Raw genomic sequence first — 25,541 nt, forward strand, 5'->3', positions numbered from 1 at the left:
TCCAAGGAGTTTCAAAAATATTTGACCTCTTACTTGTTAAGAATCTCAAGTTTCTCAGACTGAATGTATCATTGGTGGGAAAAGTAAAAAGAAAGGACAATTAAAGCTACTGTTAATTTTTGTGCAAAAGACAACTAATATTTATAGCTCAGAGTTTGCTTTTAGCTACATAATGAGCTCTATGGGGTCTCTAGGGATTTCCGAGAGAGATGCATTCTGCTCAGGGTTTTGGGCCAGCATGGTAAACAAGATCGGCACCCTCTACCCCCACCCTTTTAATGAACTTGATATTCCCCCCGAGGATAGAAGTTAGCTGCAATGTATGTAAATGTTACTTTTCTACTGCTTCATTATAATAATTACTCACTACTTTTTACAGTTATTAAAGTGACAGTTTCCAGTACACATACATACACATTGATTTTTTTTTTGGTCCCCTCTACAGGTATGTTTTTAGCCTTGTGTTTTTGACTACACAAGAAATGTGCCTATTTTTAAATAATTAAAAAAAAACTTATTCAAAGGTCCTTACTAAAACCTCTGTACATCTTTAATTATGCTTTAATAGTTTAGTTTATATTTATGATAGAATGTCATTTTATGTGCTTATTGACCATTTGTATTTTTTCTTTGGAGAAATGTCTATTTAGACTCTTCGCCTATTTTAAAAACAGGATTGTCTTTTTATTATTAAGTAGTAAGTTGTTTTTTTTAAATAGATTCTGGATATAAGCCCCTTATTGGATATAGGGTTTACAAACATTTTCTTCCATTCTGTGGGTTGTCATTTTACCTTCTTAATGATTTTTTTTGGAGTCCAAAAGGTTTAAGTTTTGGTTGTCCAATTCATCAATATTTTTATTGCTTGTACTTTTGGTGTCATATATAAGACATTGTTGCCTAACTCAAGATTATAAAGTTGTATTCCTGTTTTTTTTTCCTAAGAGTTTTATAGTTTTAGCTCTTGCACGTAGGTCTATGATCTACCTTGAATTAACTTTTATGTGTGGTATGAGATAGAGGTCCATATTTAGGTTTTTTTTTTTTTTTTGTGTGTGTGTGTGTGTGTATATATATCTAATTGTCCCAGCACCATTGTTGAAAAGACTATTACTTTCCCACTGAAGTTTCTTGGCCCCTTTGTTGAAAACCAACTCACCATAAACGTAAGGGTTTATTTCTGAGACAGCAATTCTATTGGTTATTATAGCTTCCTAGTAAGTTTTGAAATTGGGAAGTGTGATTTCTATAACTTTGCCCCTCTTTTTCAAGATTGTTTTGGCTATTCTGGGTCCCTTGCATTTCTGTATGAATTTTAGGATCAGCTGGTCAATTTCTTCGAAAGAGCCAGCAAGGATTTTGTTAAAAGTGTTAGTCCATTTTTGCATTGCTATAAAGGAACACCTGAGACTGGGTAATTTATAAAGAAAAGAGATTTAGTTGGCTCATGGTTCTGCAGGTTGTACACGAAGCATAGCACCAACATCTGCTTCTGGTGAGGGCCTCAGGAAGCTTCCAATCATGGTGGAAGGCAAAGGCGGAGCTAGCATGTCACATGACAAGAGTGGGAGCAAGAGGAGTGGGAGGTCCCAGACTCTTTTAAACAACCAGATCTCATGGGAACTGAGCAAGAACTCACTTGTTATCATGAGGACAGCACCAAGACATTCATAAGGGATGCACCCTCACGACCCAAACACCTCCCACTGGGTCCCACCTCCAACACTAGGGATTACATTTCAACATGAGATTTGGAGGGGATAAACATCTAGCCATATCAGTCAGGGATTATTGTGAATCTGTGGACCAATATGGGGAGTATTGCTATCTTAACAATATTAAGTCTTCTAATCCATGAGCATGAGATGTGATCATTTATTTAGGTCTTCTTTAATTTGTCAGCAATGTTTTGCAGTTTTCAGTGTACAAGTCTTACACTTCTTTGTTAAATTTATTCCTAAATGTTTTATTCTTTGGATGCTCTTGTGAATGGAATGTATTTACTTTTGTAATGGTTCAGAATCCTGGATGTTTATCTTCACTACATTTTTATGCTCCTTTGGGTTTGACTCTGTACTTTCAGTATGTACAGTTAGCCACATTGACTTCCTTGCAAGTTTTGTGTGAGCTTGTGAACTAAGGCTTTATAATGGGGCCCTAAAATAACTTCTGTCATTTCTACATAAGGAGCATATCAATAGGGCCAAATTTGACCTTATTGATTAACAGCTGTAGTACTCTGAATGGGGTGATATATGAAAGAATAAATTTGTTAAATATTTATTGCTCTGATCACAGCTGTGGGACTTGAATTTCTAGTAAGGTGAAGCCTGAATTCTACTTTATTACTTAACCTCTTGATGAATAGAACTTAATTGAGGCTGATTAGAAGTGATAATTGATAATTGGTAATTTCATTTTAAAATGATTGAGTGATCCTTTGATGTAGTCACTCTTGTTTTTCATTTTTTTCAGAGAACTTTTAAATCATACATAAAATATTGAAATCTAGGAATTGTGCATATGAAGAATTATTATATTTGTATTTTTTGGGGGGGAGGTGCTATGGAATTATGTCTTAATATAATTTAAGGTAGGTGTATCTGAAGATGCTGACATTTAAAACCAAACTGAAGAATCTTCTCATTGAAGTGGTTCACTTTCCTATTTGAGGGTACCTGGTAGAGACCATGTTATAATCGCTGTTGTATACCCCATAGTGCTTTGCATATTTTAGTGCTCAATAGTTGATATATGAATGAATGAACTGTTTGTAAGGGTTAGGTATCATTTATTAAAAATTAACTTTCAACTTCAAAGCACTAGAATGAGATTTTTTTAGCAGATGTCAAAAAAGCAAAGATATCAATTTTTGCTAATTCATCATAGTGTAATGTAAGTGTATTCGTGGCTAAGCTTACTATATTTAGCCATAAAAGGAAATATTAGAAAAAAACGATGTTAACTTTAGTCAGAAATCTTAGTTATAAGGCTTATTTTTTCACCTCAAAAGAATTAAATTTACATCAAGAATAATATAAAAGTGTTTATTGGTGGGTGGCATATCAGTCAATAGGTTGTTGGGAAAGAAATTCAATAGAGAGTAATTATGGGCAGCTATTTCAGCTCAAAGTTTAAACATTTAATTAAGTTATAAATCCATACTATTTTCTTTTTATTGATTGGTTTACAATATGGATTGCTTTGTTCCTTTGTCAGTTTGTTTTGTAAACCACTTTAGGTATATGAAACTTCTAACACCAGGAGATGATAATAATGTTGTAGGAATATATTTTGTATATTTTATTATCTTAAAATTATTGTCAAATTTAGCTCAGTGGGGTGGCTCATGGCTGTAATCCTAGCATTTGAGAGGCTGAGGAGGGAGGATCACTTGAGGCCAGGAGTTCTAGACCAGCTTGGGCAGCATAATGAGACCCTATCTCTATAAGAGATACAAAAAATTGATTGGGTTTGGTGATGCATACCTGTAGTCTCAGCTCCTTGGAAGGCTGAGGCAGGAGGATTGCTTGAGCCCAGGAGTTTGAGACTGCAGTGAGCTAAGATTACCCCTGTACTCCAGCCTAGGTGACAAAGTGAGAGCCTGCATAGAAAAAAAATTGTCAAATTTAAATATGACATGAAATTAATTGGTCAATTTTTTGAAAATTAAAAAATTTCATTTTTCTTTGAAATTCTGAAGGGATGTTTAGCTCTATTTAAAAATCTTCCTTAATATTGAACTTTATTTAGGTGCATAGTTTAGAGATACATTGTACAAAATATTTTGCTCATAAAAAGATATAAAAAAGTTTTAAATTAGGAGTTGTGTACTTTTACATATAAGTATAAAATTAAAGTTTGACTAAATGTGACTGAAAGTTATTACAGTGTTTTAAAATATAGTAGATAATTTTTGCTTCAAGATACATTTATTCTCATTATTAGAAGTAAAAAGTTCATTAGTTATACACGCACAAACACACAACTTAAATATTTTATTTTATATTAAAGGGTATAACATGAATGTTATCCAATCTCTTTCATGGTTTGTTGATTGCATCTTATATAGTAGTTTTGATCGAAACCACAACCAAACTATATTGACTAAGATTTCCAGTTTTGGTGTCTTCATGGAAGAAAACTTAATGACACTTGGGAAGCTACCTAACTGCAGAATCTTTCTTGATCTTTTATAATCCTTTTCCTTGCCTTGCCCTGCTCCAACTTTTACCATTTTTTGCTTCCACATCCAAATTAACAACATTTTTAGCAACTCGTCTTTACTGAATGTCTCCAAAGCATTAAAAATTAGTTTTTAAAGAATTAATAGATATTTTTTACACTTATATTTGATAGGTTTATATAGTTAATAAAACTATATAATTATAATTACAACTCACATGAAAATATTGGGGAGCAAGACTTTTCAACTTCTTGATCAACTTCAATTATTGGAAGCAGAAGGTCTTCAGTATATTTTACATACCAGAAAGGAGATATCATTAATATGTTGCTGAGAGGAATAAAAAGTTTATTAATCTAGAGAAGTGGTTAAGAGGAGGTCTTTTAAGACAGCTTTTACTATATCCTATCTATGATGTTGGGAGATGTTTCTATTACTTTTATAGAAACTAGCCCCATCAAATTTTATGTTTTATAAAACATTTTATATAATTTTACCAACATGGCACATATATACATATGTAACAAACCTGCACGTTGTGCACATGTACCCTAGAACTTAAAGTATAATAATTAAAAAAACAGATTAGTTATGTAAAAAAAATTTTTTTAATAGAATCAGCCCAATCAAAGTATTTCCCAGGTTATTTTGAGAGTTCCCAATGGTTCAGGGCTCAGTGACTGGCTGCTCATGTCCTTCCATTTTCATTAAATCATTATGCTGGTCTGCTGTTGCCTTTACCTGGCTATCTCTCTTCTCTGATGCATGAATGCTGCTGGTCTTGAAATTGGGAATTCTGCTTTCTCTGAATTGCTTTGTTAGAAGGCACTAGGGCAATGTTCAGTCTAAGGCTAATTCTTCCCCACTATTGAGGCAAGACTCTTCTTTCTATTCTATCCAATGTCCCATGAGTTATGAAGTTTTCCAGTCTGGTGGTTGGACAAGCATTATTCCCAGTCCTGTGTGAGTGGCAAGTACAGTTACCTCAAATCCTTTTGGGTGGTTCTTTCCCTAGCCTTGGGTGGTTTCCTCCAGTATATGGGTTGATCAGTATTCAGCTGAATACTCAAGAGGGAGCGTGTGCAGATTATCAGTGTTCTTTCCCTGTGTATCTCTTCTCTTTATCATTCTCTATTCTGTTTTATACGTTTCCTGCCTTGATCTTCCAGGACTCTCAGCTTTGTCTTCCCAGCTCAGAGAGTTTGCCAGGCTCTGCCTTGGTTCCCCTTCCTGTATCATGGCCTGGAAAGTCTCTCATGGTGGTAAGCTGGGGCTATCAAAGGGCTCATCCTGTTTTTTTTTTGGTCCATTTCTCAGGGATTACTGTCCTTCATTGCCTAACATCCAGTGCCTTATAACCATTTTTGCATTTATTTGGTCTATTTTTTGGTTTCAGGTAGGATAGGAATCTGGTCTCTGTTACTCTGCCTTGGCTGGAAGCAAATTATAACTTTTAATAAGACTTTACTGAGTTCGAAGACAATAAAATGGAAATAAGACATAGCCAATAGTTTACAATAGCAACCATATGCAGCCACATTCCTAGTCTATAACCCTGCCATAGCACCCAACCTTGGGTCCACACAGCAGTGGCTAGCTTTGCTGCCCTTCTACCTGCCATGATAAGGTTTTCTTTTATCGTACAAAACGTGTTTGCTCCTAGTAGTCAAACTATCTTCAACATTTTAAAGGAGAGTCTTTACTATTTTTTTTTTAACATCAGTGTAAGTTTAGGATTGAATTGAGGTCATCCTCCTCTCTTCCCTGCCAAATAAAATAATTGTCTGCTAAAAAGTTAAATTCAAGCTTCTACCTCTTCAGAGTTTTCAAATTCAAAATGGCAGTTTCCCAACCAAAAACAAATAAAACCAAACCCTGAATGTTTAGTCTCAGTCTGTGAACCCCATTATATATTGAATCAATGAGTATGTACTAATGCATATTATATGTGTATGATATAAACCTTTTACCATGATGTATTTGTATCACTTGGCCCGATGCATATATTAGAAATCTTAACTGAATAATAAACTTAATGTTAAGTAAAAGTTGGGGAAATTTTTTATCTTTAGTACCTGCCCCTTTTCATTTTGGTTATTCTCTTTTTCCTCTGGATATTTTTCTTATACTATGTTTTCCTTGACTTTTAAGTTTATAATCAATATAAGGACTTTTAGAAAGTAGAATTATACTTTTAAATGAAGCAAAGGAACTTGTAAAATAACCATATAGGAAGCTTTATAAAATAAAGAATATTTTGTAATATGTGTATTTGGCCAAGAATTTTTTTGTATTTCTGGAGTTTATTTATTTGATCATATAAAAAGTTTATAGGCCAGATTTTTGTATATTCAGAAATTTTCATCTCTTACACTTATATAGGTGTGTAAAAGTTACCTCTATAGATATTTGTAGACTATATAATCTAGTACCTAGGCATTTCATAACAGATTTTTTTTTTAACGATTAAAAAAAATCCTGTTTTTAGGAAAGGAACTAAATGGACTCAGTAGAAAGAAGTTTTCTAAACCTAGTTCTTGTGGCATTTTCAAGACCTTTAGTAAATTATTTTTATGTATAGAGTGAGATTTCTTGACGAAAAAATGTAGTTATTTTTATTTGTATGTATTTTGAAAGTGAAATTTCCTATTCAGCAAACTTCAAATTAAAAGCATTAGAAGCAAGATTGGGAATGATATTTCAAAAGAGTAGACTCTCCACATGTAGACTTTATAAAACATAGATGCTAATATTCTAGATGGAAAGGAAATTTGTACCTTTTTTTCTATTTAATTAGGAAAATAACCATTTTCTCCTGTCAGAAATCAATATGACAGTGAACTGGCTAAATTCTATAAACCAGCTGTCGTTATCAATACCTTATCAATAGTTGGAACATGTTTCTTTTACCTAGAACATTCCTTTGTATATCTTCTGACACCTCAGGCAGAGGTAGGTCCTCCTCTGTGTCTCTTGGTACTTTGTACAGGCCTGTACCAGAAACCTGTATCAGTGTTTGTTGACTTTCACTTGACTCTGAACTTCTTGGGCTGCAAAAAAACTGTTTCATACTGATATCTATATCCTGGATACCTAGGATACAGCTGTTTTATAGATATGTTTATCAAATAAAAGTTGAATAATGTTCATTCACATATTCATTTGGCAGTATATAGTCAATGTATTGAATATATGCAACAGAGTAGGCACTATTCTAGATCCTGGAAATGCTGTGGTGACCAGGGCCAATGCAGCTCTTGCACTTACTAGTTTTAGGATCCAGAAGAAAAGACAGGTTTTGAAACAATTTGTTATAATAAATTATGATGAAGATTATGGTAGAAAGCATAGAATTTTATTGTAAGACCTCTCTTAGTAATGGGGGGGCGGTCCAAGCGTCCCATAGGAAGTGACGTTTAACTTAGGACCAGAGTGTGGGTTGAAACCAGCTGAAAGGGTTAGGAATATTGGAGAAATTAGGGATAAGTCCAGCAATAAGAATTTAAGTTATAGCATCTTTATTAATGTATTTTGGGAGTGACTTTTCTCTTCCCAACAGAGCTACCTGACTGGCTTTTTATATTCCTTTAACAAAGACAAGAATATAATAATTGTTTAAATGATCTCTTTCTGAATATGGCTGTCCAACCAGTTGTTCAACATTCCAACATTTTTAGAGTCAAAAATACGTAATTTTTTGATATATATTTAGTTTTAGTATGTGAAGTCAAAGACAGTATTCTAAAAAGGCTATTATAACTTTCCAACTCAGAATCACAACAAGAAAAAATTAATCTTTTTTTGCAGGCATTCATCTGCTCTCCAAATTTTTGAGGTCAGTTTAACTTTTCACAGTCTCGTAGCAGCAATTCTGACTTGCAGAGAAGCACATGAAAATCACCCACTTATTGGTATTAAAAATTTACCATCTCTATTAGAAATTTCCCCCAAAGTAACAGTTAATCTTTGTTGAGTGCTTTCCATGTTTAAATACTGTGCTAAATATACTATATGAACTATCTCATCTAAGCATCCAAGAAACACTGTGAGATAAGTCATATTTTTACCCCTTTCCTATAGATAAGGACATTGAAGGCATTTACTGTCCAAGTTCCCAGAACTAGAGGGGAATATAAGAATTTGATCTCAGAAGTGTCTAGAGTCCTACTTCCTAACTTGGTATTGCTAAAGAGATCTAAATGAGACATACTAACATGTTGAGACAGTTTCAGACCCTCCTCACAAGTTTTGTCTATTACAAGAAACAGTATTCTTTATTTCATTTAATAAAATAACTGACTCAATTTTCTTTATGTTAAGGTCCATGAGTCAATGAAAACTAAAATATTTATGGATGTAATCCATAAATGGATAAGACAGACCCTTTCGTATATTTTTGATGGGATGACTGTATTTTGGAGAATTTTGGGGCAATATATAACGAAACTTAAAATTCATTTGCCCCTTGACTCAGGAATTCTACTTTTAGGAATTTATCCTAAAGCTAAACTTGTTCATGCATGTAAAGATATATGTCCTGGACGTTCTTTATAGTATTATATGAAATAGGAAAAAGTTGGAAATGACTTATGTGTTCAATAGGGGCCTGGTAAAATAAGTTACAGTGTATCAATGAAATATAACTTATGTACTCTTATTTAATACTCATAAAATAGTAGGTATTATTATTTTATATTATTAAAAAAAGAAGAAAACGAAGAGTAATGATGTTAAGTGACTTGATTAAGATACTAGGACAGAGACATTGAAGCAGTCTGGCTCCAGAGTACACACTGTTAATTACTGTGCTATATTGCTTCCTGGTCATCTGTTTCCCAGTATGAAAGGAAAATAAATTGATAAGCAAAAAGAAGAAATTATAGAAAATCTCTCTAGTAGGATACTACTTGTTAAAGGCTCTATATTTTTCTATTTTCTTCTTATAACATATAAAATGTTTTCTTATAAAATCTGTCTTTATAAAACATATATTTGTATATATGAATGTATATGAATATATTCATAAAACATATACATATATAAAACATAAGTATACATTTATGTATATAAAACATATATGTATCTATATATACTTATACACATAAATCATACATTCATGGAAAAATTTCTGGACAGATATACAAGAGCTGAATAGTTGGTGCTTTGGGGGATTAGTTTGGAGACTTTTAAAATTTTTACTTGATGTTCTTTAGTGTGGTAAATTATTTAAAAGTAGTGGACATGTATTATAGTACTTTTATAATAAAAACAAGTTTAGATTTAAAAACTTAAAAAATAGTGGATGTGGTCATTATCAATCATGTTACTGGATGGGAGTAAAGAGAGATTTTTATTAAATATTTTCATTTTATACCCTTTTGAACTGGGAACTTAAAACAATGAAAGAATACATACTTCTTTTATAATAAAATATATTTTAAATGAAAAGGCATTAAAAATAGTGGACACAATATTCTCTAACAATGATGCACTATGAAGTACTATTTCTGTGACTAAATTTAGGATATAGTTTATTCATTATATTGATAGTTTAGAATAAATTTGCCTATGTTAAACTTTTATCAGGGAGCTGCAGTCTTATTGTCTTAAAGACTACCTCTTTTCTAACATCCATTGATTTGGAAAGTAACTCAATAAAGATTTACCTTGTTTTTATAAGAAGGATTGTTTATGATTGAAGCTTTAGTAATAAAACCTTTTACAAGAAACGAGATTCAGCAAATGCAGAAGTTGACAGCAATTTTACTAGATGTTCCTAGTCAGTTGAGCACAATTTTCTTGCAGGAAAATGATATCATGCTTCTTAATTCCAAAATATTTGTGAAAAACAAATGTTAATTTGAAACTGCATTGTTTATTGAGAGAGAAAATTGTCAACTGACAATATTTTTATATTATGCTTAGTCTTGGAATTTACTTGGAATTAGGTTAGCTGATAAATTCTGAAATAGGCACAGTTGAAACTTAAAGTATAACTTATTTGGGGTTGTATTTTTCAGGTGAAGCTCTGAAAGTATCAGCTGAGAGATTTACAGATGACCCCTGTTTTCTCCCAAAAAGGGAGGCTGTGGTTCAAGCTGCCCGTGCCTTGCTGGCTGCAGTGACAAGACTCCTTATCCTTGCGGACATGATTGATGTCATGTGCCTCTTGCAACATGTGTCAGCTGTAAGTAAAAGATGGCTTAGTTTACCTTGGCATTGTCTTCACTTCTAATTTCATTCTCTGAACCTGGCGTCGATCCTAGTGCATCTTGGCTTCACTCTCATTTCTTAACATCACCCCTTCAGAAGCAGACTAGACTGGGTTGTGAAGACTAATGTATATCTCAAAATAAGGAAGCCAGAGTTAGTTCTAAAGCCAATGGGAAATTAAACAGGAGATGGCTTGCTTATAAGGAAATGGCTAGGAAAAGTTCTAGACTTTTGATCATTTAGATAACTATGCTCTCAATAAATAAATAACATAAGTACATAGATAATATATAATAAACATATGAGTAAAAATGACTTGAGAAATAGAAACCTTAAAGTTTAAGACATTTGGAAATTTATCCTGGTTTGTAAATGGATTCTACTTTGCCATGTCCTCTTGATTCAGGATAAAGAGTGCACGTTTACAGGTAACCTGTGATGTCTGTAGTAATCCATTAGGAAAATGTAGACATGTATTTAATATGAGTAAATAATGTATGTTAACTAGGAGGATATATAGTTAGCAAGATATCCTGAATGCTTTATTTTGTCAGACAAACCCACTTAGCACATTTTTAGTAGAAAGAGAATTTTATTAAAGCCTGTTTTCAGAGTTTGACCAAATCATTAGTAGTGTTCAGATGAAAAGGTTGCAAATAACCCTTTTTATATCTGTTGTATTTTCTGCTTGAAATAGGACCCTTATACTCTGTCTATAAATACATCTGCATTTTCATAAAGTGTCTGTGATTTAATATAACTATTAAGTAAACAATGGTCTTATTTGATTAACCTTCTTGTCAAAATCATTTTCTCTAACTGCTAAGCTAAACCTTTCTTTGCATCTTTCTTTTTCTTTTCTTTCTTTCTTTTTTTTCTTTTTTTGAGACAGAGTCTCCCACTGTCGCCTGGGTTGGAGTGCAGTGGTGATCTCGGCTCACTGCAATCTCTGCCTTCCGGGTTCATGCAATTCTTCGGCCTTAGCCTCCCGAATATCGGGATTACAGGCACACACCACCATGCCTGGCTAATTTTTTGTATTATTTATTTTTAGTAGAGACGGGGTTTCACTATGTTGGCCAGGCTGGGCTCGAACTCCTGACCTCGTTATCCTCCCACCTTGGCCTCCCAAAGTGCTGAGATTACAGGTGTGAGCCAATGCACCCGGCCACATCTTTCTTGTATTCACTATTGCTTATTTTAACGCTAGAGTGACCCTCTCTGTGTACTTTCATTTTTTTCTTTTGATAATTTTATTACTGTAAAAACAGCAATTCAATACCTTTTTTTTTTTTTTTTTTTAGTTTAAGTAGCTTTTTAGGAAAGGGAATTGCTCTCATCACCAGCAGCTGTTTACTAGAAGATTTGTAGGTGATATAATTGAGCAAAGTTTCTGTTACTTGCTTCTTGGTTTGTTGAATAACCACAGACAAATTACTGAACTGATAGTTTTATTACAGTAAAAAGAGCAATTCAATCTTTTTTTTTAGTTTAAGTAGCTTTTTAGGAAATTGTTCTCATCACCAGCAGCTGTTTACTAGTGGATTTGTAGGTGACATAATTGAGCAAAGGTTTCTGTTACTTGCTTCTTGGTTTGTTTAATAACCACAGACAAATTACTGAACATTTCTGAGATTCATTTATCTCATATTTGAATACAGACACTAACAAATGCTGTAAACAAGAAATGGGTACAAAAGATGAAGTGGCAGGTAATTCCTAGTTCCAATGACCCAATAATTCCTATTTTAGACTCTAGATTTGTTGAGATAGGGCAGAATGCAGGGCTTTTGTAAGGTGAAAACTGCTACCTTCATAACCAATTAGGAGGTAACTGTATATAAAGAATAAAACCACCTTCACTGCCATTTTAATTGAGTGTCCACTAGGAGTTAGGCACAGAGGTAGGTAATTCACATACATCATACCATGCAAATGAAGCAGGATGGCATTGTAGATCAAACAAAAGCAAAGTACCTCTTGCAGTAAAAATTATAGTTAATATTTATTGGGTTTTTATAATGTGCCAAACACTGTGCTGGATTATTTCCTTTAATTCAATTCTTATAACAGCCCTATGATCATGATTTCTACTTAACAAATGAGAAAGCTGAGGCACATTGAATTTAAGTAACTTGCTCAAGGCAACAGGAAAGAATTAAAACTTTTGGAACTTACTACTCTAATGGTTAGAACAGCTTTAACTACAAACAGCTTCTAAAAGTTTAGGCAAATTCATGGACCTACAACCAGTTATTAAAGTAAGTTAGATATACCAGAAGGTGTTTTAAATTCTAACCATCCTCTTTCACACTTGGTGCCTTGTTAGAGCCTGAATTTCAACTGGATTATATGTCACATATAAGTATGTATAGTAAAACAATGATATGTTATGAAAAAGGAAGTGGCATCTTATCAAAGAGAAGGGAACATCTTTTGTGGTAAATCGTGATAGTTTTTCATGGTTTCATCCTCATGAAAAGTTTATATATGAATCATATTATCAACTCAATTCTTTCAAGACTTCATGTAGAATGAAAAACACTAAACTGTTTCTGAGATCATCAGGATTAGAATTATTTAGCCCAACATTTCCCCAAAAGTATTCTGTAGAGCATGTTTTGAAAATATGGAACAGGAAAAAAGTTGTTTCTTTTTGTAATGATCAATGTTGCACATAGAAATTCCCATGAATGTTTTGATGCACATTAGCGCATTAAAATTGTTGAGAAATACTGCCACGAAGAAGCCTGTTTAACTCTGCTTAACTCAGAATTTCCCAAATGTTTTTGACCCCAGAACTCTTCCATAGTATATTAATCCTGGAAATTTCTGAAACCATACTTTGGGAAATATCAGTTTGGAATTTTTCTAATAATGTTTATGACAATATTAGCTTCTACTTGGAATCAAAAGAATCATAGTGGAGAAACTTCAGTGCCCTTACAGTTTAATATTTTATCTGAAGTAGAAAGACTGTCTGATAATATGCAACATATGCAACTGCCTGACAATAGATGATCACTAACAATGATAACAATCTCAATTTTCTGAGACAGTGAAGCTGATTTTGGACATTTCTAATTGTTGGAGACAAATTTCTCAAACTGAGCTTAAAACTGCCTCCCTGCTATTTCAAACAGCGCGTCTAGTTTTGCTTTCTGGAGCAACACAGAATCAAGGCAATAGAAAAGGCTCTTTTCAAATAACTGATGATTACTCTTAGGACTTACCTATGTCTCCCCTTTTCTAGGCTAAAAATTTTTTGACTTTTGGATGTTCCTTATATGGTAGTTTCAGACCACTCTAAATACCATAGAATTTCTATATATTTTTCAAATTGGCTTACATTTCTTTGTATGACTTTTAGTTTCCTGCTGAAATTTTCAGTCTTTATTTTGATCTACTCGACATGGTGAGCAGAACTGTCTGATCCTCACGGTTTGAGAACTCCAGTGTTTGGACCCCTTCGGTGCCTGCTTCTGCTATCATTTTCCTTGCTTTTACTCATGGTGTCTTGTCTTATAATGTGAATGGCTATTTTTGATTGGATACTGAACATCACCTCTTCTGAAACCCATTTCAGGAAATTTCTCACTGCCTTATTAGCTCTTTGATATTTTTAAGATGAATTGTTTTTATCATCAAACCGTATTTGCTTCCTTCAGCAGAGGATCAGGCTGAATTTCTAATTTGCCATTACAAGAAATAGAAGTCCCCCAAATCATCTCTGTAAATCCTTTTCTATGCATTCTAGATTGTAGTTAACTTCCATAAAATGTTGAAATCAATGTATTGAAATCAAAACAAACTCTCTGATGTGAACAATCCATGATATAAATGGACAACTACATCCCTGATTTAATGTCTAACATGATCTTACCTATCACAGTAGCCTTGTCATGTTGGTTCATATTGATTTTGAAAGCAATTACAACCTCCAACTCTCTGAGCTCAAACTACTCCTAATCCAGGTCTTCCTCCTCTGATACTAGTTTTTTTTTTTTTTAATTACGTAAAGGTAGAAGTTGCATTTATATTCATTGAACTTTATCTTATTAATTCTAGCTTTTTGTTACAGTCCATCAAGATCCTTTGACTCTCGATTTTGTCTTCCTTTCCTAACCTGATATCATTTTCAAATTTATTCATGAAAAAATGTTTAATGACATGGAAAACAGTATTATATCTTTCTTTTAGATAATACCAATCAAATATGAACACCCTTTGAGTAAAGTTGTTGAAATGAGCTTCAAGCTTGCTTCATTGGGCTGCTGTATAAACCATGCTTCTTTATTTCATTTTCAAGCACTTCTTGAAAGACCTTCTTGAAATCAAGATATATTGTTTGTGGCATTGTGGATTTATCAGTCTAGTAATCCCAGTTATAAAGGAAATGAAGTTAGTTTGGCATGACTTACTTTTAATGACCCAGTAAGAGCTCTAAGTGACCATTGCTTGCCTGCTTTTATTTCTTTTCTCTTTTGTTCTGACCTTCATTTTTTTAATTACTTATAATCCACTTAATTATGATGCAAAACCACTTGTTGCTGGGTTCTTCTTGCTCTTAAGATCTCAATATAATTAGTTTAAACCCTCATTCTGTGTCCTATCAAATATAATGTTCTCCCCCAAATTTCTGCAAATTCCTTGGGAGCTCATATTTTTAGGGTCAACTCTGTCTCCAAGGTTTTGCTTCCACTGAATTATTTTCATTTATAGATTGTCTTTCTGTCTCTATTCTACATTATGTTCACCCAGAATCTGGAGTTGGCCTTTTCCCCTTGCACGAATAGACGCACAGATACACACATTCTCCAACCCTACCAGAGTAGGCCAGAATATATGAATATAGTAAATCTTACAGAAACTTACAGGAAGGTGGAAGAGAGGGATATCTATATTGCAACAACATATTCTAAATGGCTTCATTTGTATGTTCGAAATCTTCAAGATCTTATTGATAGCAACTCCATCTCATTGCCCTTCCACATTTTTTCTCTAGCTATTTTCCCTCAAACTTCTAAATTGTGTTCATTGGAATTCAGTAAAGATAGTTATCTCTCTAGCACTCGACTTGGCCCCTGCTTATTTCTGTCCTTAAGATATCACTACCCACCTTAAATTACTCCTTAAGGTATTTTCTTCAGTATAGGTAGTGCCCTTCCTAAGAAGCATTCTGTAGTCAGCCACCACACTCCCCAATCCTACTATATAATAATCTATTATGGATTTTTGGTGGGAGGAGGGTATCCACTTTAAAGATATGAATTTCTCCTGGGCACACACTTTTTTTCCCCCAAAACAGAGGACTGCCTTTTTATTTCTTCCCCTTATTTTGCATGTAATGGACCAAGGCCTGCCTTTCTTCTCCTCCTGTGTTTACTATTTCATTCAGGCTTCGGGACTTTTTTTTTTTTTTTCCCTCCTGACACTTATACAAGTTCCTGTTACATTTTCTGTTTTTGTTCTTTATTTTATAGCATTAAAGAATTCCTCTGAGCTCACAATTTTTTTTAAGTGGCCTTACTCTTATTTTCCTTCTTATGACTTTTCCTACATAACAGATTTTTTTTTCAATCCTGTTGAAGTATATTTCCTTTTAGATGTCAGATAAATGAGATGTTACTCTCTTTTAATAGCGTGTATCTATATATTTCTTGATTTTGTAAAGCTTTCTTATTTCTATTAAATTATACTCTTTCCACTGAGACTGCCCCAGGAGAAGCAATTACAATAGAACATTTACAAGGACATAGTCTGAGACCACCAACTAGTGTAAACATGGGTCACTGAGCAACCGAAAATGGACAAGTACTGCCAAATTAAATAATCAAGGATTCCTGACATGGCACTTTTAAATGTGTCTAGTTCCTTAAGGAAATGTGTGTGTTCTTTTGGGGAAAACAGGTCCAAATGAAAGGTAATAGGGGACAGAGGAAAAAAATGCTGATATTTCCATATTTCATCAATTGTAGAAACTTGGAAAGGTATTTTGGCTCTATTGTCACCATTGTTTATAAATTTTTTATAGGAATTTAAGTTAAAATGTTTATCTCTTTGATACTGTTCAAGTGTTTCAGACTTTTTTGTACCATTTGTTCTTCTTAGGATTCCACATCTTGTTTTATTGGCATCTGGATTTCTTTTTCTTTTCTTTTTTTTTTGAGACAGAGATTTGCTCTTTTTGCACACCTGGAGTGCAATGGCGCGGTCTTGGCTCACTGAAACCTCCACCTCCTAGGTTCAAGTGATTCTCCTGCCTCAGCCTCCCCAGTAGCTGGGATTACAGGTGTGCACCACCATGCCAGGCTAATTTTTGTATTTTTAGTAAAGACAGTGTTTTGCCATGTTGACCAGGCTGGTCTCAAACTCCTGACCTTGGGTGATCTGCCCACCTTGGCCTCCCAAAGTGCTGGGATTACAGGTGTCAGCCACCGTGCCCACCTTGGCATCTGGATTTCTAAGGGTCAATTTTATTTGGAAGAAAATAGGTTTGGATGGCTTCTGCTTACTGGGTCAGGACATTGTGGGAAGAAAACATGGCTTTTGGCAGCGTGGAGACCTTGCTTGAATCCTGGCTGTGTTGTTGATTAGCTGGGTGATTTTGGGAAAGTTAAAAATCTGTGAGCTTTGGTTTCTTCTTCTGAGTTATGGGGAGAATAAAACTTATTCCAAATACCTTGAAAGGGTTTTGTGAAGACTGAATGATATATGACATAAATTACTTGGCAAGAACTAGGTGTAAGTTCTCTTTCACCTTCTTTCCCTGTCCCATCTTTCTCCTCCATGGTATCTTGCTCCCACTTTTTGGCCCTTGGAGTGAAATGTTGTACTTATTCCTAAAAATGAAGGGAAATTTGACTATTGAGTTGAACTAACTTTTCTAACTTTTTCCATTTATCATACCATAGTCAGGTTTTACTTGTTTTGGGAATGTTGATCCCTTTGGATTAGGTAAATGGGTCCAGAATTTAACAACTTTTGTCAAATGTATATTTAACATTTGCTACATAATTTTATAAAGAATTTGTGGACAAACAATAATTCTGACTATGACGAATATTTATATTGACAGAAAAATCACATTCCCATGTTGGCAGCTGAGACTCTTTGAGGCCACCCTCTATTTAAAAGGCAGATATGTACCAACAAAAAGATTTTCTAAAGCCTTTTATTATTGAAGATATCAGCAGCTGATAAAGGGAAAATTACTATATAATTAAGAGCTGTTAGAAGCTATGTATATTTTGTGGAAGATCTTATGCAAAATATGTAAAAGTATATTAAGATATAAAGAAAAAGAGCAAGTCAAGACTGGTATTTAAGATGTGTATTAGTCTGTTTTCATGCTGCTGATAAAGACATACTTGATACTGAGCAATTTACAAAAGAAAGAGATTTAATGGACTTACAGTTCCACGTGGATTCCATGTGGATTCCATGATTGTGAGGGGAGGCCTCACAATCATGGCAGAAGGCAAGGAGGAGCAAGTCACATCTTATGTGGATGGCAGCAGGCAAAGAGAGAGCTCGTGGAGGGAAACTCCTGTTTTTAAAACCATCAGATCTCCTGAGACTCATTCACTATCACGAGAACAGTGCAGGAAAGACCTGGCCCTGTAATTCAATCACCTCCCACCCGGTTCCTCCCAAGACATGTGGGAATTGTGGGAGTTACAATTCAAGATGAGATTTGGGTGGGGACACATCCAACCTATTCATTCTGTCCCCTGGCCCCTCCCAAATCTCATGTCCTCACATTTCAAAACTAATCATGCCTTCTCAACATTCCCCCAAAGTCTTAATTCATGTCAGCATTAACTCAAAAGTCCACAGTTCAACATCTCATCTAAGACAAGGCAAGTCCCTTCTGCCTATGAGCCTGTAAAATCAAAAGCAAGTTAGTTACTTCCTAGATACAATGAGGGTACAGGCATTGGGTAAATACAGCTGTTACAAATGGGACAAATTGGTCAAAACAAAGGGGCTGCAGGCCCCATGCAAGTCCACAATCCATCATGGCAGTCAAATCTTAAAGCTCCAAAATGATCTCCTTTGACTCCATGTCTCACATCCAGATCACACTGATGGAAGAGGTGGGTTCCCATGGTCTTGGGCAGCTCTCCCCCTGTGGCTTTGCAGGATACAGCCTTCCTCCTGGCTGTGTTCATGGGTTGCCATTGAGTGTCTGTGGCTTTTCCAGGTGCACAGTGCAAGCTGTCAGTGGAGCTATCATTCTAGGGTGGTTCTGGAGGACAGTGGCCCTCTTCTCACAGCTCCACTAGGCGGTGCCCCAGTAGGTACTCTGTGTAGGGGCTCCAACCCCACATTTCCCTTCCACACTTCCTAACAGAGGTTCTCCATGAGAGCCCTGCCCCTGCAGCAGACTTCTACATGGACATCCAAGTGTTTCCATAAATTCTCTAAAATCTAGGCAGAGGTTCCCAAACCTCAATTCTTGACTTCTGTGCGCTTGCAGGCTCAATACCACATGGAAGCTGGCAAGGCTTCAGAAGCTGCGTTCTGAAGCCACGGCCCAAGCTCGACATTGGCCCCTTTCAGCCACGGCTGGAGCAGCTGGGACAAAGGGCTCCAAGTCCCTAGGCTGCACACAGCATGAGGACCTTGGGCTTGGCCCGTGAAACTGCTTTTTCCTCTTAGGCTTCCTGGCCTGTGATGGGAGGGGCTGCTGTGAAGTCCTCTGACATGCCCTGGAGACATTTTCCCATTGTCTTGGGGATTAATATTTGGCTCCTCATTACTTATGCAAATTTCTGCAGCTGGCTTGGATTTTTCCTCAGAAAATGTGATTTTCTTTTCTATCACATTGTCAAGTTGCAAATTTTCCAAACTTTATGCTCTGCTTCCCTTATAAAACTGAATGCCTTTAACAGTACCCAAGTCACCTCTTGAATGCTTTGCTGCTTAGAAGTTCCTTAAACCAGATACTCTAAATCATCTCTCTCAAGTTCAAAGTTCCACAAATCTCTAGGGCAGGGGCAAAATGCCACCAATCTCTTTGCTAAAACATAACAAGAGTCACCTTTGCTCCAGTTCCCAACAAGTTCCTTGTTTCCAGCTGAGACCACCTCAGCCTGGGCTTTATTGCCCATATGCTTATCAGCATTTTGGGCAAAGCCATTCAACAAGTCTCTAGGAAGTTCCAAACCTTCCCACATTTTCATGTCTTCTTCTGAGCCCTCCAAACTGTTCCAACCCCTGCCTGTTACCCAGTTCCCAAGTTGCTTCCACATTTTCAGGTATCTACAGCAGCACCCCACTCTACTGGTACCAATTTACTGTATTAGTCTGTTTTCATGCTGATAATAAAGACATACCTGAGACTGGGCAATTTACAAAAGAAGGAGGTTTAATGGACTTACAGTTCCACCTTGCTGGGGAGGCTACATAATCATGCTGGAAGCAAGGAGGAGCAAGTCACATCTGATGTGGATGGCGGCAGGCAAAGAGAGAGCTTGTGTAGGGAAACTCCCATTTTTAAAACCATCAGATCTCGTGACACTCATTCACTATCACGAGAACAGTGTAGGAAAGACCTGCCCCCATAATTCAATCACCTCCCACCGGGTTCCTCCCATGACATGTGGGAATTGTGGGAGTTACAATTCAAGATGAGATTTGGGTGGGAACACAGCCAAACCACATCAAGATATAAGAGGAGAAATTAGGAATAGAGACAAATAGGGCATACTTGCTGGATTTGTCATGAATTTCCTACTGGAAATTTTAGGGAAGAAGAAATTTTTTTTTCAAACATATTTTTTAAATTTTATTTTTAATTAATATAGATACATAATAGTTGTACTTATTTATGGGGTACATGTGATATTTTGATAAAAGCATATAATGTGTAATGATCAAATCAGGGTAATTGGAATATCCATCACCTCAAGCATTTATCGTTTCTTTGTGTTAGGAACATTCTGATTCTACTCTTTTAGTTATTTTGAAATATGTGATAAGTTATTGTTAACTATGGTTTTTCTATTGTGTTACCAAACACCAGATTTTTTTCCATCTAACTTTATTGTTATATCCATTAACCATCCCTTCTATATCCCCCTATTTTGACAAGTAAAAATTATATATATTTATGGTATATAACATGATGTTTTAATACATGTATACATTCTGGAATCGCTAACTCAAGCTACTTAATGTATATGCATTACCTTTTATACTTATCAATTTTTGGTAGTGAGAACACTTAAAATTTACTCTAGCAATTTTCATATATATAATTTATTGGTATTAACTGCAGCCACCATGATGTACAATAGATCTCTTGAGATTATTCCTCCTGTTTAATTGAAATTTTATGACCTTTGACCATACAAATTTAAACCATGTAAAATTTTCATTTTTTAAGAAGGAATCAGCATCTTTCCAGTTATCTCTGATTTGATTAATTAATGAATTACCTCAGCAAATGGTTATTTTTGTGTGCTTACTTTGTGGCAGTCACCATCACTCTAGTATGTGCTAGGGATTCAAATTTCTAAAAATACCATTATGATCCTGCTCTCTTGGAATTTACAGACTAGATAAAAAGTAAATTTACAATATGTTATTATGGTAGAGGTTGGTACAAAGTATTATGGAGGTTGGAATTGTATTAAGAGAGGGTATGTTGAATGACTATTATGTGGCTGAGTTTGGAGAGTTGACTAGAGAAAGAAGGTAGTGGAGCAGAGGGCATTTTACCTGCAGAAGAGGATATATGCTGAAAGGCTTGTAATAGTCCTGAATGGTTGAGATGAAGGGTGAACTGTGTGGGAGGAACAAGAGTTGAAGCTGGAGAGGTAGGCATAGATCTAATTTGAAAGGTCTATGTGCTAAGTTACAAAGTTTGAACTATAGTCCGAAAGCTAAGGGGAAACCATGAAGGAATTTTAAGCAGGGTAATGATGAGGGGACTTCACAAAGTTCATAGAAAAATGGAATTAAAAGAAAAAAATAAAAAATATAAACTTTGTTTCTCATCATAAACTCCATCAAGTTGAAGACACTTTTGTAAACTAGCCACTTAGTTCATCCCTAAAGAACTGAATGTCCTGGAATTTAACCGTGCCAATGCAGTCTTTTTTACATTATTAACTGAAGAAATATGAGTGCCCTTTAAATATTTTTTGAGATTTGGAAACAAAAAGAGTCAGAAGGAGCCAAACTAGGATTGTAAGGTGGATACCTAATGATTTTATATTGAAACTTGCAAAATTGCCTTTGTTTAATGAGAGGAATGAGCAGAATGAGCAGGAGCATTGTGGTGGAGAAGGACTCTGGTGAAGCTTTCCCAGTGTTTTTCTGCTAAAGCTTTGGCTAGCTTTCTCAAAAGACTCTCATAATAAACACATACTATCATTCCATGGCCTGCCAGAAAATCAACAAGCAAAATTATCTGAGCATCTTAAAAAACTATTGCATGATCTTTGCTCTTGACTAGCTTGCTTTTGCATTGACAGGACCACTTCCATCTCTTGGTAGATATTGCTTTGATTGTGTTCAGTCTTCAGGATCATACTGGTAAATCCACATTCGTCTTTTGTTACATTTCTCCAAAGGAATACTTAAGGAGCTTGATGAAATTAAAATTGTTAAAACATTTCATTGAAAGCTCTGGTCTTATCTGCAATTGATCTATGTGCAACAATTTTGGCATTCATCCAGGGGAAACTTTGCTCAACTGAAAATTTTCAGTCAGAATTGTGTAAGCTGAACCAGTTCAGATGTCTATGATGTTGGCTATTGCTTCTGGTGTTAATTGTTGGTCCTCTTCAATTAGGACACAAACAAGATTAATTTTTTCCTTGCAAATTGATGTGGATGGTCTGCTGCTGTGGGTTTTGTCTTCAACATCATCTTGACCCTTCTCAAAATGGGTTATCCATTTGTAAACTGCTGATTTCTTTGGGGACATTGCCCATAAACTTTTTATTTTATTTTATTTTATCTTATCTTTGAGATGAAGTCTTGTTCTGTCACCCAGGCTGGAGTGCAGCGGTGTGATCTCGGTTCACTGCAACCTCTGCCTCCTGGGCTCAAGCAATTCTCTTGCCTCAGCCTCCCAAGTAACTGGGATTATAGGCGCATGCCACCACACCTGGCTAATTTTTGTATTTTTAATAGAGATGGGATTTCACCATGTTGGCCAGGCTGGTCTCGAACTCCTGACCTCAAGTGATCTGCCAGCCTCGGCCTCCCAAAGTGCTGAGATTACAGCGTGAGCCACTGCGCCTGGCCAAACTTTTCATAAAGCATCAATGATTTCATCATTTTTCCACCCAAGCCTCACCATAAATGTGATGTTTCTCACAGTGTCAAGCCCAGTGCTTTGCACAGTGATGCTGCTCTATAAACAATTATTGAATGACCCTTTTGTTCAGTCCTTGTTCACTACTGAAATGTGTCATGAGCTTAATGACAATGGTCTTTTCAATTTTATAGAACTTTTAAGTTTATAAAGCAGTAACCTATAAAGCTAGATTGTAAAATCTGTTAGGGTAAGAGTTGTTTCTCTTTTGTTTTCCTCTGTTTCTTACATGCCTGGTATGTTGCTCATTGATAAATATTTGTTGAATGAATGTCTTTTATTTTTCCTCAACTGATTTCACAACAAGTGAGTGAAGTAGGCAGGCAAAGACAATTTGTCCTGTTATAGATAACACAATCAAAACTGGAATAGTAATGACTTGTCCAAAGTGATGCAGTTATTAAATGGCATAGCAAGGACCTGAACCTCAGACCTCAAGGCCAGTGTGCCTTCACCTACATAGAACTATTTCTAATTTAGATCTCAAGCCCAATTTTGCTGTATGTTCTTAACTTTTATAGTCATTCCTTACAGCAAAAAAAAAAAAAAAAAAAGTCATTTGAGATATGTATGTGAGCTTTAATTTTTTGCTTCAGTTGTAAACTTCCTTTTAATGAGTGGTATTATCATCTTGTAAGTTCATTTGCAAAATATGTATGAAAGTCAATGGATTAAGTTCAGAAACATTAAATAATTTTTCTCTGTAATACTTTATTTTTGATTGCTCTGTGGTTGCCATATTTAAGTAAGGTAGATTAGCCATTTCTTATGCTTAAAACAATTTCTTTTTACTCTAAGTATTAATATTTATAGAGCATCAATATATTATTTTTTTGACTATTCTTTCCTTCTGCTTTAGTCTCCAGAAACTTTTGGCATTGTTTTAAACAGATGATTTAGGGATACTAAGATCACACTTGGTGATATAATGCTTTTCATCAGGCACTTACTGTATACCCTTTTGTACACATAACACTGCGGGTATGGGATTTCTTTTCATGTTACAGGTAGCACCCAGCACCTCGTATAAATGCATGAAATATTAAATAAGAAAACATGATGACTGTGGAGCTGGCTCTTGTTTTGGAGCAATGCTACTTGATGTTTTTAAATTATGGGAATTAGTAGGCTGCTGGAGCTCTAGAGTTATTTGAATCAATCGATCTGATTACAAAAGGAAGCCAGGGCGTTGGCAGTGAGGGAGAGGAAAACTTTATTTGCCAGAGCCTTGGCTGCATTTTTTTTTTCCTGCTGTTTCAGCCTATTTCTTCGTGTCTTTCTCAAATTACTCCACGAATCTACATAATTTACATGAACTCATTGGATACATAATTTGTATAGAACATTGGCTTAGATTTATTTATATATGTATTGTCAGAAAAAATGTATCTGGGAAAAGGGACTGCTGAGACAAAGTAGACATTTCCCTGTTGCCTTTTCTATGCTTCTCTTTCTTGCAAAACAATTTGTCAGCTATTTTAATGTGAGATGAGCAATTATAGTTTCTGCTGTTTTATTTGATGGATTACTATTATTATTTCTGAGCAGAAATAATTTGATGAGAAAACACACTCTGGGAGTGTTGACAGTGCTTACTTTTCCAGCAAGTGCTGGGCTTAGGGGTATTGTTTTCCTCTACCCATTCTTATCTTGTATGTCCAAGGTTTGTTTTGGGTTTAGTCTAATTCACTGAGCTTTTTAAAGTTTGAGTTTGGTTTATAATGAGTTAAAAAAAAACACAGGATAAATTCAAGTTTCAACAAATTATTCTGGGGTTTTTGGCTCATTTTAAATTCCCACTCAAAACTATGAATAAGTAAAATCCAGGAGTATTAAAAATCTCTTCAATTAATTGTGCTTCCTTTCCCCAACTTGTCTCCAACTGGGAGATCATTTATTTGGAGAAATAATCAATATAAGAAAATTATCATGTACTGAACAAATATAGAAAATCCTGGAGGTTTGTTTCAATGATTAACCATTGTGACCTATTAGAAAAATCTTCAAGCCAAGTGAATACTCTTTAAAACCTAGGCCTCAGCCTAACTTTTATCTTCTGTACTTCAGCATCATTTGGAAAGTAAGATTATTGCTTTCACTCTTTAGTATCTTTAAGCATACATGTGTGCAGGTGGGAATGGGGTGTGTTTAATAGGGAGCTAAGCCAGAGCTATACCACAGGTTTCATATGACCTTTCCTTGACAATTAATTATTGTTGTAAGTAAAAAAACTGCTTAAATGAATGAAATTATCATGGTTTTACAGTATTTTGAACTCTTTATTATCAATAAATGGAGGATGTAATTCCTGATAAAAAAAAGTTCAAGCTGAAATCTCCATATTATACAAACTTCGACCTATAGTTTAAACATTCTTGTAATGATGTATTGTTACTGGATTTTCTCCATTTCTCCTTTGGCCATGGGCATATTACCGGAAGTGTTGGTTTTCTGTGTTTCTTATTTTGAACACTCCTTACAAGTGTGTTTGCTCTAAAGTCCCCATTTGGAGTTATATAATGTTTACAGAGATAAATATGAAGAAGAAATATTTTAAGAAGTAGAGCTAATATTTCTTAGGGAAGACAAAGTGCAGGCACTAAAACATGCTTTAGAGTTAAATGGATTTGTCAGTAAAATAGCTTGTATTAATTAAATCATAGATAAAATTACTTAAATTTTTTAGAATCTTAGATAAGGTTTTATTTTGATTTGAACATAGTGAGAATGAACCAAGAAATGGGCAAGGCACAGAAATGATTATACAATATGATAAATATTTCATATAAAGGTCATTAAAATTATGTT

At 35.0% G+C, this 25,541-nt stretch overlaps 1 protein-coding gene across 1 annotated transcript in view; it reads left to right on the forward strand.

Moving 5' to 3' along the window:
* CTNNA3 (catenin alpha 3) overlaps positions 1-25,541 on the forward strand; it is a 1,821,585-nt gene that overhangs the window by 189,220 nt on the left and 1,606,824 nt on the right. Inside the window, exon 4 of the mRNA XM_054522537.2 lies at positions 10,207-10,373. Within this exon, the coding sequence (XP_054378512.1) occupies positions 10,207-10,373 (167 nt within the window). The remainder of the gene's footprint in view (positions 1-10,206; positions 10,374-25,541) is intronic.

The sequence above is a fragment of the Pongo abelii genome, chromosome 8, assembly GCF_028885655.2.
Source record: "Pongo abelii isolate AG06213 chromosome 8, NHGRI_mPonAbe1-v2.0_pri, whole genome shotgun sequence".
NCBI lineage: Eukaryota > Metazoa > Chordata > Mammalia > Primates > Hominidae > Pongo > Pongo abelii.